Below are 17,094 nucleotides of genomic sequence, written 5' to 3'. Positions count from 1 at the left end.
TTTTCCTGCTATTCGGCGACATACGGCTCGTTGTCTCGTATCGATTTGGCCCTAGGTAATGAAGGAATGGATGGGCTGGTGGAGGAGGTGGAATATATGACTAGGGTAATCTCGGACCATAGTCCGCTGGTGGTAACACTGCAAATTGAAAGCCAGGGGGAGATAGCTAAACGGGGGTGGAAAATTAACCCTTTCTGGTTGCAAATCCTCGATACGGGAAAGATGGGGGAGGAGCTGGAGGAGTTCTTCCAAATTAATAACGGTAGTGCAGCGAAATACATGGTGTGGGACACCATGAAGGCATATCTGAGGGGGATATTATTTAGAGAGATATCTAGACACAAGACACGAACGAGGGAATCGGATAAAGCGATAATGGAAGAATTAAGGGTGGCGGAGGCTGCATTGAACGCTCTGCGCTCACAGGACACCATAAAGCGTATGAAGATGGCTCAGGAGGAGGTGAATAAGTTACACTTACGTAGAGCAGAAAGGACAAGGAATTTCCAAAGAGAGGCATTTTATGCGGAGGGAGAGAAAGTGGGTCATCTGCTGTCGGTGGTGGCATCTGCGCAAAGGGAATCGGCACATGTACATGCCCTAGAATTGGAGAATGGCAGTATTGTCACACAGGGGGCCCAAATTGTGGAAGGATTTAAGGGATTTTACAGCAAATTATATTCATCACGATAGGAACAGGGGGAAGAAGATATTGATAGGTTTCTAGAGGAGGCAGAATTGCCTAGAATAGAGACAGAGGATAGAGATTGGTTGGATAGGCCGCTTACGGTGGAGGAATTGGAGGGTGCCTTGAGATCCATGGCGGGAGGGAAGGCGCCGGGGGCGGACGGCATTCCTGTTGAACTTTATGGTGTCCTTGCTGAAGAGCTGCTGGCTCAGTTGTTGGGGGTCTTTGAGGAGTCGCTGGAGAGAGGTATATTGCCTAATTCCATGAGGGAGGCCATTATTGTGGTCATCCCCAAACCAGACAAAAACCCACGGTTACCGGAGTCATATAGACCAATATCACTCCTAACAACAGATGTCAAGATTCTGGCTAAGGCCCTGGCGAACAGGCTGACCCGGGTGATAGAAAAAGTGGTTCATTCGGACCAATCAGGCTTTATGCCTAATAAATCAACTGCCATTAATTTGAGAAGGCTATTTCTCAATATGCAAATACCGGCTGATAATGCTGGCAGGAGAGTGGTGGTTTCCCTCGATGCACATAAGGCCTTTGATAGTATAGAATGGCAATACCTGTGGTCGGTGCTGAGTCGTTGTGGGTTTGGGCCAGTCTTTATGTCATGGGTGAGACTCCTATACTCCTCTCCGGTGGCCAAAATCAAGGTGAACAATGCGATGTCAGACAGCTTTCAGCTCTTTAGAGGTACTAGGCAGGGGTGCCCGTTGTCCCCGCTGCTGTTTGCTTTAGCGGTGGAGCCACTGGCAGCGGCTATCAGAAGGTCTCAAATGGTGAAAGGATTTTTATATGGGAAGATGGAGGAAAAAATTGCCTTGTATGCAGATGACATATTGCTTTTTCTTGAGAGCTCTGGGGAACCATTGAGGAACGTAATAGCACTAATCGAGAGATTTGGGCAAATTTCAGGGTTAGTCATCAATTGGGACAAATCGAGCGTTTTGCAGGTAGATAGAGAAGTGGATTGTACGAGGGAGGTGGAAGAAGGTACAAAATTAAGGGTGGTCACACAATTTAAATATTTGGGGATTCAGGTAGCTCTTCCCTTAACCAGATTTGAGGAACTTAATCTCGAGCCTTTAGTAACTAAGATACGCACCAAGATTTCAGTTTGGAGTAAGCTAAATTTGTCGGTGGTAGGAAGAGTAAATCTCCTCAAGATGGTGGTGATGCCCCAGATCTTGTATATTCTACATAATTCTCCGGTATGGATCCCAATGAGAACATTCCGTAAGTTGAGATAGTTATTCGGAGAGTTGGTGTGGGGAAGGAAGAGCCCAAGGATTAGGCAGGAGACTCTGCAGAGACCCAAAGATGAGGGGGGGCTTGCATTACCCAACCCATGGTTGTACTTTCTGTCTGCACAGAGCCAACATCTTAGGGGATGGGGGAAAGGGTTAGAGGAAGAACTGGGTCATAGTAGTCTGGTGCATATCAGCGGGGTGTGGCCCTTGAGTTTGGGTCTGGAATCAGGACTCTTTAAAAAATTGGGGATTGGCTGTCCCACCATGAATTTAATTCATAGAGTATGGCGGATGCTGAAGCGAATTAGGGGAGTTGGGGGATTCACGGAATTCTCACCTATCTGGGATAACTCATCTCTTCAAGAATTTAACCAGATGGAAGGAATGGGAGAATGGAGAGAAAAAGGCATTAGGTTGTTGGGACAATTGATTCACAATGGGAGCCTTAGGTCTTACGATGCGCTTCAGCAGGAGTTTCAGTTTCCGGTGTTAAAATGGTATCAATATAGGAGAGTTCAGCACGCTTTTCAGGCACAGAGGAGGAGGGGGCCCATGGTGATTCAGAAGGATCTTATGTTAGACTGTATACTAAATAATAATGGAACAAAGGGGGCTATATCGGAAGTATATGGGGATTTACTGCACACATTCTTGGCGGATTACCCGATTAAGGCTAGAGAGAAATGGGAGGCTGAACTGGGGGAAATAGACGATGACAAATGGGAGTCTATTCTGGAATACATACCCAAATTGTCGATGAGTGAGCCTGGGAGACTGTCGCAACTGTATGTGGTAAATAGGGCCTATAGGACACCCGACTTGTTGTTCAAAGCTGGAGTGAGATCTGATTCTGAGTGCCCTAGGTGCACTCAGACTGAGGCGGGTATGCTTCACATGTTGTGGTTGTGCCCCAGGCTCTTTTCGTATTGGGTAGCAGTGATGAACCAAATTGGGGTGCTTTATGGATGTGCGGTTCCCAGGGATCCAGTGGTTTGTATACTTGGGTATGTGGGGGAATTGTCGGCCGACGAAACTGCCAAAATGGCAATAGCTAGATTGCTCTTCGTTGCAAGGAAAGTGATTGCGAGATACTGGATTAGGGAGGAACCTCCAACCAGACGAGAATTTGTCGCACAAGCGAATCATATTGTCCAGCTCGAAAAAAGCATTTATATCAAGAGGAATAAGATGGGGTTTTTTCAAAAGCTATGGCAGCCATGGCTAAATGGGAATAATTGAGGGGTTGTGGAAAACAATGTTAATAATACAATATGTCTGTAATAAAGAAGATCTTCTCGTGGAGGGGGGGGGGGGGGGAAGTTGGGGTTGGTTATCAGAGGGAGGGAGGGGGGGGAAGGGGTATATTTTCTTGTTAAAATAAAACACAAATGCAACTTGTTGTATAAATAGATAACATTTATTATTCTCAATAAAAATTTATCTGATCAAAAGTAAAGATGATTGGGGCTTCTTACGGCAATAATTAGCTTATGGTGGACCCATCCAACAAAAAAGCTCTCGCATTATAATGGCACTGACAGACTCCTATTTTAACACGTTTCTGTGGTTGATGTGGTTCCATTTCTTTGTTTTCCCTCCTTATTGCTCAGACAAGGACACCTCCAGACTATTATACTTCTGATGAAATGCGGTGCTGATCCGAGTCTGATAGATGGGGAAGGATATAACAGCGTGCACCTGGCTGTCCTGTACCAGCACCTGCCCATCATAGCTTACCTAATCGCAAAGGGACAGGTAAGTGATGCTGAAAAATGGAATATGACTTTATATCAACTTCCCATTTTATGTAAAAGTTTAAAAAAATATAAAAGTTCAAATCACCCCCATGTAAAATAAATTAACCCCTTTCTGTCAACGGATGGAATAGTACATCCGATGGCAAATCCCCTGCTTTGATGCAGGTTCCGGCGGTGAGCCCACATCAAAGCCGTGACGTGTCAGCTGTGTTGAATAGTTGACCTGTGCCCGCAGTAGGCGCTGGTGGAATCGCAATCCGTCCGCGCCTATTAACTAGTTAAATGCCGCTATCAAACTCTTGACAGCGGCATTTAACAAGCGCATCCGGACGGAAATGCGCGCACTGCTGACCTTCATCACGTGATCGGGGGTCAGCAGTGCTTCGGCATGAGGTCAGCGGTGCGTCGGCATGACAACCAGAGGTCTCCTGAAGACCTCGATGGCTGTTGATGCCAGATTGCTGTGAGCGCCACCCTGTGGTCGGCGCTCATAGCAATGCTGTAATTCTGCTACATAGGAGCGATCTGAGCATCGCTCCTATGTAGCAGAGCCGATCAGCTACGCCAGCTTCTAGCCTCCCGTGGAAACTATTGAAGCATGGCAAAAGTAAAAAAAAAAAAAAAAAAAATTTAAAATATGAAAAAAATATATATATAAAAGTTTAAATCACCCCCCTTTCGCCCCATTCAAAATAATAATAAAAAAAATAAAAATAAAACCTACACATATTTGGTATCGCCACGTTCAGAATCGCCCGATCTATCAATAAGAAAGGATTAACCTGATCGCTAAATAGCATAGCGAGGAAAAAAATAAAAATACCCAGAATTACGTTTTTTTGGTTGCAGCGACATTGTATTCAAATGCAGTAATAGGCGATCGAAAGATTGTATTTGCGCCAAAATGGTATCATTAAAACGTCAGCCCGGCACGCAAAAAATAAGCTCTCCTCCAACCCCAGATCGCAAAAAGTGGAAACGCTACGGGTATCGGAAAATGGCGAAACTTTTTTTTTCTTTAAAGCAAAGTTTGGCATTTTTTTCACCACTTAGATAATTAAGAACCTTGACATGTTTGTTGTCTATGAACTCGTAATGACCTGGAGAATCACAATGGCAGGTCAGGTTTAGCATTTAGTGAACCTAGCAAAAAAAAGCCAAACAAAATACAAGTGTGGGATTGCACTTTTCTTTGCAATTTCACCTCACTTAAAATTTCTGTCCCGTTTTCTAGAACATGACAAGGTAAAACCAATGATGTCGTTCAAAAGTACAACTCGTCCCGCAAAAAATAAGCCCTCACATGGCCATATTGACAGAAAAATGAAAAAGTTATGGCTCTGGGAAGAAGGGGAGTGAAAAACGAAAGCGCAAAACCAAATAAACCTTAAGGGTTTAATTAAAAAAATATACACACATTGGGTATCTCTGCGTTCAGAAACGCCTGGTCTGTCAAAATATAAAAATAATTAATCCGTAAACGATGTAACGCGACAAAAAAAACCCCCAAAAACTACACAGCTAGTGTTTTGTTCGCCGTAACATTGCAATAAAAGCAATAACAGGTGATCAAAACATTTTAATTGACACCCTTTTGGGCTAGATACAAACGTCCGCTCGCAAAAAAATAAGCTTTCATGAAGATCCATATCCAGAAAAATTGAGACACATCGGGTCTTGGAAAATAGCTCCATCTTTTTATTTATTTATTTATTTCAAACTTTAGAAATGTTTTTTACCACTTAAATAAAAAAATAAAAAAAAACTAGCAAAAAAAGTCAAACAAAAGTGTGGGATTGCACTTTTTTTTTCAATTTCACCACACTTTGAATTTTTATTCCCGTTTTTCCAGTACAGTATATTGTAAAAACAATGATGTTGTTCAAAAGTACAACTTGTCCCACAAAAAAATAAACCCTCACATGGCCATATCGACATAAAAATAGAAAAAGTTATGGCTCTGGGAAGCAAAAAATGGATTATCCCAAAGTCGTGAAGTTGTTAATATAGAATGTAACTCCTCACTGCTGAGAGTTTGCTACAGTTATATTCAGTCCTCTAAACCAATCTGAGCTAAATATTTCAGCAGCACAAATTTTTATTTTGTCACAATGTGTCAGCAAAAGTTTTCAGGCTTTTAAACCCACATTGGCAATTTTTTTTTTTAATACAGGACAGTATGTGCATAACTATTGTTAATATATAAATTATGCCCAGTATGTATGTATTGTACCTTTTGGTGTATTTTTTTTCTGTGACTCCAGTTTCATACTGCTGAATGGGAGGTATTGTTCTTATGTGCTTAACCCCTTCCCGACCTTTGACGCATACGCTGCGTCATGAAAGTCGGTGCCATTCCGACCCATGACGCAGCATATGCGTCATGGAAAGATCGCGTCCCTGCAGGCCGGGTGAAAGGGTTAACTCCCATTTCACCCGATCTGCAGGGACAGGGGGAGTGGTAGTTTAGCCCAGGGGGGGTGGCTTCACCCCCTCGTGGCTACGATCGCTCTGATTGGCTGTTGAAAGTGAAACTGCCAATCAGAGCGATTTGTAATATTTCACCTAAAAAACTGGTGAAATATTACAATCCAGCCATGGCCGATGCATCGGCCATGGTTGGAAATACTAATGTGCCCCCACCCCACTCCTCCGATCGCCCCCCCCAGCCCCCCGATCTGTGGTCCGCTCCCCTCCGTCCTGTGCTCTGCTCCCCCGTCCTCCTGTCCGCTTCCCCGTGCACCAATCACACCCCCCGCGCTCCAATCAAACCCCCCCGCACTCCGATTCCCCCCCCGCACACAGCGACCCCCCCCCGTGCTCCGATCCACCCCCCCGCACAGCGATCCCTCACCCCGTGCTCCAATCCTTCCCCGTGCTCCAATCCTCCCTCCCGTGTTCCGATCCACCCCCCCCCCCATGATCCGATCCACCCCCCCGTGCTCCGACGCCCCCCCCGTGCCCTGATCTCCCCCCCCCTTATACTTACCTGGCCGCCCGAGGTCCGTCCGTCTTCTTTCCTGGGCGCCGCCATCTTCCAAAATGGCGGGCGCATGTGCAGTGCGCCCGCCGAATCTGCCGGCCGGCAGATTCGTTCCAGAGTGAATTTTGATCACTGAGATAGGTTATATCTCAGTGATCAAAATAAAAAAATAGTAAATGACCCCCCCCCTTTGTCACCCCCATAGATAGGGACAATAAAAAAAATAAAGAATTTTTTTTTTTTTCACTAAGGTTGGGGTAAGGGGTAGGGTTAGGGGTAGGGTTAGGGGTAGGGTTAGGGTTAGGGGTAGGGTTAGGGGTAGGGTTAGGGCTAGGGTTAGGGTTTCGGTATGTGCACACGTATTCTGGTCCTATGCGGATTTTTCCGCAGCGGATTTGAAAAATCCACAGTGCTAAACCGCTGCCGATTTATCGTGGATTTACCGCGGTTTTTCTGCGCATTTCACTGCGGTTTTACAACTGCGATTTTCTATTGGAGCAGTTGTAAAACCGCTGCGGAATCCGCAGAAAGAAGTGACATGCTGCGGAATGTAAACCGCTGCGTTTCCGTGCAGTTTTTCCGCAGCATGTGTACAGCGATTTTTGTTTCCCATAGGTTCACATTGAACTGTAAACTCATGGGAAACTGCTGCGGATCCGCAGCGTTTTCCGCAGCGTGTGCACATACCTTTAGAATTAGGCTATGTGCACACGGTGCGGATTGGCCGCTGCGGATCCGCAGCAGTGTTCCATCAGGTTTACAGTACCATGTAAACATATGGAAAACCAAATCCGCTGTGCCCATGGTGCAGAAAATACCGCGCGGGAACGCTGCGTTGTATTTTCCGCAGCATGCCAATTCTTTGTGCGGATTCCGCAGCGTTTTACACCTGTTCCTCAATAGGAATCCACAGGTGAAATCCGCACAAAAAACACTGGAAATCCACGGTAAATCCACAGGTAAAACGCAGTGCCTTTTACCCGCGGATTTCTCAAAAATGATGCTGAAAAATCTCATACGAATCCGCAACGTTGGCACATAGCCTTAGAGTTGGGTTGGAATTAGGGTTGTGGTTAGGGTTAGGGGTGTGTTGGGGTTAGGGTTGTGGTTAGGGGTGTGTTGGGGTTAGGGTTGTGATTAGGGTTACGGCTACAGTTGGGATAAGGGTTAGGGGTGTGTTGGGGTTAGTGTTGGAGTTAGAATTGAGGGGTTTCCACTGTTTAGGCACTTCAGGGGGTCTCCAAACGCAACATGGCGCCACCATTGATTCCAGCCAATCTTGTATTCAAAAATTCAAATGGTGCTCCCTCACTTCCGAACCCCGACGTGTGCCCAAACAGTGGTTTACCCCCACATATGGGGTACCAGCATACTCAGGACAAACTGCGCAACAATTACTGGGGTCCAATTTCACCTGTTACCCTTGAGAAAATAAAAAATTGCTTGCTAAAACATCATTTTTGAGGAAAGAAAAATGATTTTTTATTTTCACGGCTCTGCGTTGTAAACGTCTGTGAAGCACTTGGGGGTTCAAAGTGCTCACCACATATCTAGATAAGTTCCTTGGGGGGTCTAGTTTCCAAAATGGGGTCACTTGTGGGGGGTTTCTACTGTTTAGGCACACCAGGGGCTCTGCAAACGCAATGTGACGCCCGCAGACCATTCCATCAAAGTCTGCATTTCAAAAGTCACTACTTCCCTTCTGAGCCCCCACGTGTGCCCAAACAGTGGTTTACCCCCACACATGGGGTATCGGCGTACTCAGGAGAAACTGGACAACAACTTTTGTGGTCCAATTTCTCCTGTAACCCTTGGGATAATAAAAAATTCTGGGCTAAAAAATTATTTTTGAGGAAAGAAAACGTATTTATTGTTTTCACTGCTCTGTGTTATGAACTTCTGTGAAGCACTTGGGGGTTCAAAGTGCTCATCTCACATCTAGATAAGTTCCTTTCGGGGTCTAGTTTCCAAAATGGGGTCACTTGTGGGGGGTTTCTACTGTTTAGCCACATCAGGGGCTCTGCAAACGCAACGTGACGCCCACAGAGCATTCCATCAAAGTCTGCATTTCAAAACGTCACTACTTCACTTCCGAGCCCCAGCATGTGCCTAAACAGTGGTTTACCCCCACATATGGGGTATCAGCGTACTCAAGAGAAACTGGACAACAACTTTTGGGGTCAAATTTCTCCTGTTACCCTTGGGAAAATAAAAAATTGCGGGCTAAAATTCATTTTTGAGAAAATAATTTTTTTTTTTTATTTTCATGGCTCTGCGTTATAAACTTCTGTGAAGCACTTGAGGGTTCAAAGTGCTCACTACACATCTAGATTAGTTCCTTTGGGGGTCTAGTTTCCAAAATGGGGTAATTTGTGGGGGATCTCCAATGTTTAGGCACACAGGGGCTCTCCAAACGCGACATGGTGTCCGCTAATGATTGGAGATAATTTTCCATTTAAAAAGCCAAATGGCGTGCCTTCCCTTCTGAGCCCTGCCGTGCGCCCAAACAGTGGTTTACCCCCACATATGGGGTATCTGCATACTCAGGACAAACTGGACAACAACTTTTGTGGTCCAATTTCTCCTATTACCATTGGCAAAATAGGAAATTCCAGGCTAAAAAATCATTTTTGAGAAAAGAAAAATTATTTTTTATTTTCATGGCTCTGCATTATAAACTTCTGTGAAGCACCTGGGGGTTTAAAGTGCTCAGTATGCATCTAGATAAGTTCCTTGGGGGGTCTAGTTTCCAAAATGGGGTCACTTGTGGGGGAGCTCCATTGCATAGGCACACAGGGGCTCTCCAAATGCGACATGGTGTCCGCTAACAATTGGAGCTAATTTTCCATTCAAAAAGTTAAAAGGCGCACCTTCCCTTCCGAGCCCTGCCGTGTGCCCAAACAGTGGTTTACCCCCACATATGAGGTATCGGCGTACTCGGGAGAAATTGCTCAACAAATTTTAGGATCCATTTTATCCTATTGCCCATGTGAAAATGAAAAAATTGAGGCGAAAATAAATTTTTTGTGAAAAAAAAGTACTTTTTCATTTTTACGGATCAATTTGTGAAGCACCTGAGGGTTTAAAGTGCTCACTAGGCATCTAGATAAGTTCCTTGGGGGGTCCAGTTTCCAAAATGGGGTCACTTGTGGGGGAGCTCCAATGTTTAAGCACACAGGGTCTCTCCAAACGCGACATGGTGTCCGCTAACGATGGAGATAATTTTTCATTCAAAAAGTCAAATGGCGCTCCTTCCCTTCCGAGCCTTACCATGTGCCCAAACAGTGGTTTACCCCCACATGTGAAGTATCGGTGTACTCAGGAGAAATTGCCAAACAATTTTTAGGATCCATTTTATCCTGTTGTCCATGTGAAAATGAAAAAATTGAAGCTAAAAGAATTTTTTTGTGAAAAAAAAGTACTTTTTCATTTTTACGGATCAATTTGTGAAGCACCTGGGGGTTTAAAGGGCTCACTATGCATCTAGATAAGTTCCTTGGGGCGTCTAGTTTCCAAAATGGGGTCACTTGTGGGGGAGCTCCAATTTTTAGGCACACGGGGGCTCTCCAAATGTGACATGGTGTCCGCTAAAGAGTGCAGCCAATTTTTCATTCAAAAAGTCAAATGGCGCTCCTTCCCTTCCAAGCCCTGCCGTGCGCCCAAACAGTGGTTTACCCCCACATATGAGGTATCAGCGTACTCAGGACAAATTGGACAACAACGTACGTGGTTCAGTTTCTCCTTTTACCATTGGGAAAATAAAAAAATTGTTGCTGAAAAATCATTTTTGTGACTAAAAAGTTAAATGTTCATTTTTTCCTTCCATGTTGCTTCTGCTGCTGTGAAGCACCTGAAGGGTTAATAAACTTCTTGAATGTGGTTTTGTGCACCTTGAGGGGTGCAGTTTTTAGAATGGTGTCACTTTTGGGTATTTTCAGCCATATAGACCCCTCAAACTGACTTCAAATGTGAGGTGGTCCCTAAAAAAAATGGTTTTGTAAATTTCGTTGTAAAAATGAGAAATCGCTGGTCAAATTTTAACCCTTATAACTTCCTAGCAAAAAAAAATTTTGTTTCCAAAATTGTGCTGATGTAAAGTAGACGTGTGGGAAATGTTATTTATTAACTATTTTGTGTCACATAACTCTCTGGTTTAACAGAATAAAAATTCAAAATGTGAAAATTGCGAAATTTTCAAAATTTTCGCCAAATTTCCGTTTTTATCACAAATAAACACAGAATTTATTGACCTAAATTTACCACTAACATGAAGCCCAATATGTCACGAAAAAACAATCTCAGAACCGCTAGGATCCATTGAAGCGTTCCTGAGTTATTACCTCATGAAGGGACACTGGTCAGAATTGCAAAAAACGGCAAGGTCTTTAAGGTCAAAATAGGCTGGGTCATGAAGGGGTTAAACTAAATTTCCCAGCGGCACCCTACTTCTCCTTGGTGCTGCGGGCCCCCCGCTCTGCTCTCCTTTGTGCTTCTTGATAGAAAGCGATCTCAACATGGGCAATTTTTTGTGTGATAAGGTGACCATCAATAGTTTTGAATGTAGTGACTGTGACCCACTGTTTTGACCAATAATCATGGGGGTCTTCAGAGCATGATCTTTCTTTCGACTGCATGCATATTTAAGCTGTGTTACAACATGTCTGTCGGGGAAAGGAGGATGCCATAATGTGGTCTTGGGCATCCTCTTTTCCATGACGGCCATGTTGGGTCTGTTCTATTAGACAAAGTCATGAGTTCATCATCTGTTTTTATTAATTAAGGTCATTATTTGCAAATGCAACTGTTATCAGTGAGCTTTTCAGCATAGCCGAGCTGTGCTACAACCCGGCCGTCAGATGTTTAATCAGACAGGGTCATTAGGTGCATCTGAGTTTGCAACCGTCCCGACAACGTCCGTACTATTGGAGGATGGATTCAGTGGCAACGGAGAGTAGAGAGCCCTTAGGGGCCATTATTGGGGGAAGATCAGTATAGGTTTAGAAACAGACTGTGTTGACACACGAGTAATTCTACATGTACGAAATACTGAGACCACTTTAATTTTGGAAATAACCCTATAAGTTAATGGAGGAATGTCTTGTCTGGATACAGTTAAGCCCCCCTTACACAGTAGATGGCTGTTAGTCAAGTGATGGTTCGATCATCCACTATCTGCCTCAATTCCTCCATTCACAGGAACAGTCTAATTGACCCCACGCTCCTGCGTCCTGTATGAGAAAGCCTCTGCCAGCAGATGATCTCACCGGGTCTAAAAAGAGCGATAATCTGAAATCGTATATTCTTAGGTCCCTCAGTATCATCAGTCAGGGAGAGTCGGGGGTCCCCCATACATTAGACTATTGGCCAATGTTAGTCTAACATGTATGAGGTCCTTTTATAGTAAAATTGTTTTCGGATTGTTCCCATTCATTGACTGTAAACAGATCTTTAACATTGCAATCAATGTAAAGGTGTATTACCACTTGTAGACATTTATGGCTAATTCACAGGACCAGGGTATCATCACCTATCTCTAGAACGCTGTCCCTCGGTCCACATACTGAATACTGCCACGTCCACAGAATGAATGAATGTGCGTGTATTTTGTATTCACTTGGTTGTTTCTAGAACTCCCATAGAGTATCCCTTTAATCACAACAAATATAACCATATTGCAGAACTATAAGTTTCTCAATATTTTCAGTATGGTTTACTCAGTGACATGTTGTTAGCCCATTCTCCTCTCACAATATGACTTCAGCTGCGAGTCTTCTACTTACAGAACATCGATGGGCCGGATGTGAATGGGATGACGCCGCTCATGCTGTCTGCACAGAAAATTATTGGGTAATGGAAATGGACTCGGTATCAACTTACAAGAAATTAAAAATGTATGTGCCTTTTAAAGAAGCACTCCCAGGATTTTTTATTTTTCTTTGTTGTCTGACCTTTAAAATTTTTTTTTTTTTTTTAATTATCCGCAACATACCGGTACCGCATGACTCAGACTATTTTTCAGTGTTGGCCAGAAGTCTGTGTCTCCATGAATAATTTTGAGAGTCTCAATATACGTTTCCTAAAGACTGATCCACTGTAAAGACTTTGTAGAATTGGGATTCAGGTTCACATTGTGGACTTGAGGACCTTGCGAATAATTAAGAAATCAAGTGTTCAGTTCCTGGGAATGCTTCTTTAACCCCTTTTCTGCTATCGGACGGAATAGTACGTCCGATGGCAGAACCCCCGCCTTGATGTGGGCTCCGGCGGTGAGCCCGCATCAAACCCGGGACATGACAGCTGTTTTGAACAGCTGACATGTGCCCGCAATAGGCGCGGTTGTAATCGTGATCCGCCCACACCTATTAACTAGTTAAATGCCGCTGTCAAACTCTTGACAGCGGCATTTAACAAGCGCATCTGGACGGAAATGTGCGCAGTGGTGACCTCCGTCACATGATCGGGGGTCATCGGTGCGTCTGCATAACAACCAGAGGTCTTCTGCAGACTTCTATGGTTGTTGATGCCAGATTGCTCTGAGCGCCACCCTGTGGTTGGCGCTCATAGCAAAGCTGTCATTCTACTATATAGTGGCGATCTGAGCATCGCCTCAATGTAGCAGAGTCGATCGAGTTATGACAGCTTCTAGCCTCCCATGGAGGCTATTGAAGCATGGCAAAAGTAAAAAAAAAAAATGTTTTTAAAAATATTAAAAAAATATGAAAGTTCAAATCACCCCCTTTTGCCCCATTCAAAATAAAACAATAAAAAAAAAAATCAAACCTACACATATTTGTCATTGCCGCCTTCAGAATCGCCCAGTCTATCAATAAAAAAAGGATGAACCTGATCGCCACACGGCGTAGCGAGAAAAAAAATTCCTAACGCCAGAATTACATTTTTTTGGTCACCACAACATTGCAATAAAATGTAATAACGGGCGATCAAAACATCGTATCTGCACCAAAATGGTATAATTAAAAATGTCATCTCGGCACGCAAAAAATAAGCCCTCAACCGACCCCAGATCATGAAAAATGGAGACTCTACGGGTATCGGAAAATTGCTCAATTTTTTAATTTATAGCAAAGTTTGGAATTTTTTTTCACCATTTAGATAAAAAAGAACCTAGACATGTTAGGTGTCTACAAACTCGTAACAACCTGGAGAATCATAATGTCGAGTCGGTTTTAGCATTTAGAGAACCTAGCAAAAAAGCCAAACAAAAAACAAGTGTGGGATTGCACATTTTTTGCTATTTCACCGCACTTGGAATTTTTTTTTCCCCTTTTTCTAGTACACGACATGGTAAAACCAATGGTGTCATTCAAAAGTACAACTCGTCCCGCAAAAAATAAACCCTCACATGGCCATATTGACGGAAAAATAAAAAAGTTATGGCTCTGGGAAGGAGGGGAGCCAAAAAATGAAAAAGCAAAACCGAAAAAAGCTTCGGGGGTTAATGAACTGGTGTTATTGGATTGTATAAACATTACGTCACTTACACACATCCATCCCCAATGCTCCTATAAAGTCAAATGAAAGAAGTTTGCAAATAGCCATAATAAATAAATAATTCTTACTGCTTTGTCTTTCGGCTTCTTGGCCACAAACTATAAACAAACCCCATGTAGACCAATTCAAATTCTAAAAGAGTATTACTATGTAAAAAGAGAGTGACTGTCTGCAGGACCAGACTACACATAGCTTGTTTGTAGTCTGTAACCATGGCAACACATAGCTCTGTGTAGAAGCAGCATATCCGAAACGGTAAAAGGTTTTAGGTTTTTTTTTTTTATGATTATTTGTGAAGTTGCTTCGTTTTCATTACAGATGCACTCAAACACTAAGGTCCACACATCATTTAATGAGTATGTGTCACCAGATTTAATTATCATACAAGTCCTGATTTACCCATTTCCCCCCACACTTATTTATAATCATTGCAGTGACCCATTGCCAGTCATTTAGGGCTGACTTTTCTCCATCAGCTGTGGGGTCAATAAGAGCCATGGCGCCATATGGATCGGACCCCTTTGGCTCATAAGTGTTTTAGAAAAGTAAAAAAAAAAAATCCTGAAGTCGCGTAGTGATGAGATCTCTGCTTTCTGTCAGTATGGAACCCACTAGTTTTCTTCTAAAGTTGAACCCGTCTGTGAACCTCGCTGACAAGATCCACAGGAACACGGCGCTTCACTGGGCGGTCTCCTCCGGCAATGTGAATGCTGTGGATTTGCTCTTAGAGGCTGGATCAAGTTTGGATGTGCAGAACGATAAGGTCTGATATTATGTTACTGTTTTTTCTTTTTTCTTTGGAAGTCCTTTTTGGGGGGGTTACATATACGCTCCCACTGCACACAGTTTTTTCACTCTGTCATTCCTTCTACAACTGACTTTTTTTGGTCTTTTATATCATAGGGGGAAACGCCTCTTGATATTGCCAAAGAAACCAGAAATCGCCTAATTATCCATATTTTGACAAGTGAAGCAAACTCAAGATCAGGACGGAGCTCTAGAGCCCTAAAGACCCTACAGAAGTACGAGGTGGGGTCCTGGTATCATCAGTCCTCTGACCCTAAAATAACACCAGGCGTCCTATAAGTGTATGGTTATACAACCCCATATGTTATGTTCAGGATGGTCTAATTCCTGGGCCGGAAGTGATGGGGCAAGAAGCGAGGCTTATTACTCCACTATGGACAGGATCTGGTTCTAGCCTCTGATGCAATATTATTACCATGTAGTTAAGCAACCCATCATTGTCTGCAGTGTTTATACAGGTCAGGTTTCTTTTTGGCATATTCTAGTTTTTTGCTGCTACAAGTCTTCTTTAACCTCTCGTGGTTCAGCAATTGTGGACCTGAGAACACAGCAGTTTTTTTGCTTCTAATTATTTTTTTTATTCCATCGTCTCAGTCAACACAGCCAAATGAGGGCTAGTATTTTGCGGGACAATCGTTAATGGTGATATTTTGAGGTAGTTATGTGCTTGAAAGCCTTTAATTCTACAGGACAGTGGAAGTAAGGCAATGCCAAATGTGTGTGTATATATGTATATACAGTATATGTGTTTGTGCGTGTATATATATATGTGTGTGTGTGTGTGTGTGTGTCTGTCTGTGTGTGTGTATATATATATATATATATATATATATATATATATATATATATATATATATATATATATATATATATATATATATATATATATATATATATATATATATATATATATATATATATATATTGTATTATTTTTCTTATTTTGTACAAGTAAAAAAGAAAATCTTTTATTTGGGTCAAATATATGGTACATATTCTGCAAGCCATCAACAATGATATTTGAGGCCTTGGTTTGTTTGGGTTTTTTTTTTGCATTTGATATTTTTATTAGTACTATTTTGGAGTACACATGATTTGTATTTTATTTTTTTGTTTGCTGGGTAGGTATATGGATGAAAAATAGCAGTTCTGTCATTTGTTTCTTTTATTTTTGATATATACATACTGGGGTCGTTAAAAACAAAAACCTATTTTTTGTGAGTTGTGTTTTGTTTTGTTTTTTTATGGCTGGGTCCAATTGGAGGACTAAGATGTCAGTCATCGGGGGCATTATCAGGAATTTCCATGACACCACATCAGTTCCCCAAACATTGGGGCTAAAGGTACCTTCACACTGAACAACTTAACAACGATCACGATAGCGATCCGTGACGTTGCAGCGTCCTGGATAGCGATATCGTTGTGTTTGACACGCAGCAGCGATCTGGATCCTGCTGTGACATCACTGGTCGGAGCTAGAAGGCCAGAACTTTATTTCGTCACTGGATCACCCGCTGACATCGCTGAATCGGCGTGTGTGAAGCCGATCCAGCGATGTCTTCACTTGTAACCAGGGTAAACATCGGGTTACTAAGCGCAGGGCCGCGCTTAGTAACCCGATGTTTACCCTGGTTACCTGGGGACCTCGGCATCGTTGGTCGCTGGAGAGCTGTCTGTGTGACAGCTCTCCAGCGACCACACAGCGACTAAACAGCGACGCTGCAGCGATCGGCATCGTTGTCGATATCACTGCAGCGTCGCTTAATGTGACGGTACCTTAAATGGAGCCACCTCCTCCTTTCGAACCACTTGTTAAATACTGATCACGGCACCTAAGGGATTAAAATTGCAGGGATTAGTCACCCTTATCCCAACAGTTTCAGGAAGGGATCGGTCATTGTTATCTGACTGTGTCCTGTAGGTACTTGTTTCTGTATATATAATGTACTAGATTGTGGCCCGATTCTAACGCATCAGGTATTCTAGAATATGCATGTCCCCGTAGTATATGGACAATGATGATTCCAGAATTCGCGGCAGACTGTGCCCATTGCTGATTGGTCGAGGCAACCTTTATGACATCATCGT

At 43.1% G+C, this 17,094-nt stretch overlaps 1 protein-coding gene across 1 annotated transcript in view; it reads left to right on the top strand.

Moving 5' to 3' along the window:
* ZDHHC13 (zinc finger DHHC-type palmitoyltransferase 13) overlaps positions 1-17,094 on the top strand; it is a 54,621-nt gene that overhangs the window by 29,725 nt on the left and 7,802 nt on the right. Inside the window, exons 5-8 of the mRNA XM_069739970.1 lie at positions 3,558-3,702; positions 12,470-12,534; positions 14,800-14,962; positions 15,103-15,228. Coding sequence (XP_069596071.1) covers positions 3,558-3,702; positions 12,470-12,534; positions 14,800-14,962; positions 15,103-15,228 — 499 coding nt within the window. The remainder of the gene's footprint in view (positions 1-3,557; positions 3,703-12,469; positions 12,535-14,799; positions 14,963-15,102; positions 15,229-17,094) is intronic.

Source organism: Ranitomeya imitator, chromosome 9 (genome assembly GCF_032444005.1).
Source record: "Ranitomeya imitator isolate aRanImi1 chromosome 9, aRanImi1.pri, whole genome shotgun sequence".
In the NCBI taxonomy this organism is placed as follows: domain Eukaryota; kingdom Metazoa; phylum Chordata; class Amphibia; order Anura; family Dendrobatidae; genus Ranitomeya; species Ranitomeya imitator.
This window is presented reverse-complemented; position numbering and strand designations above follow the sequence as displayed.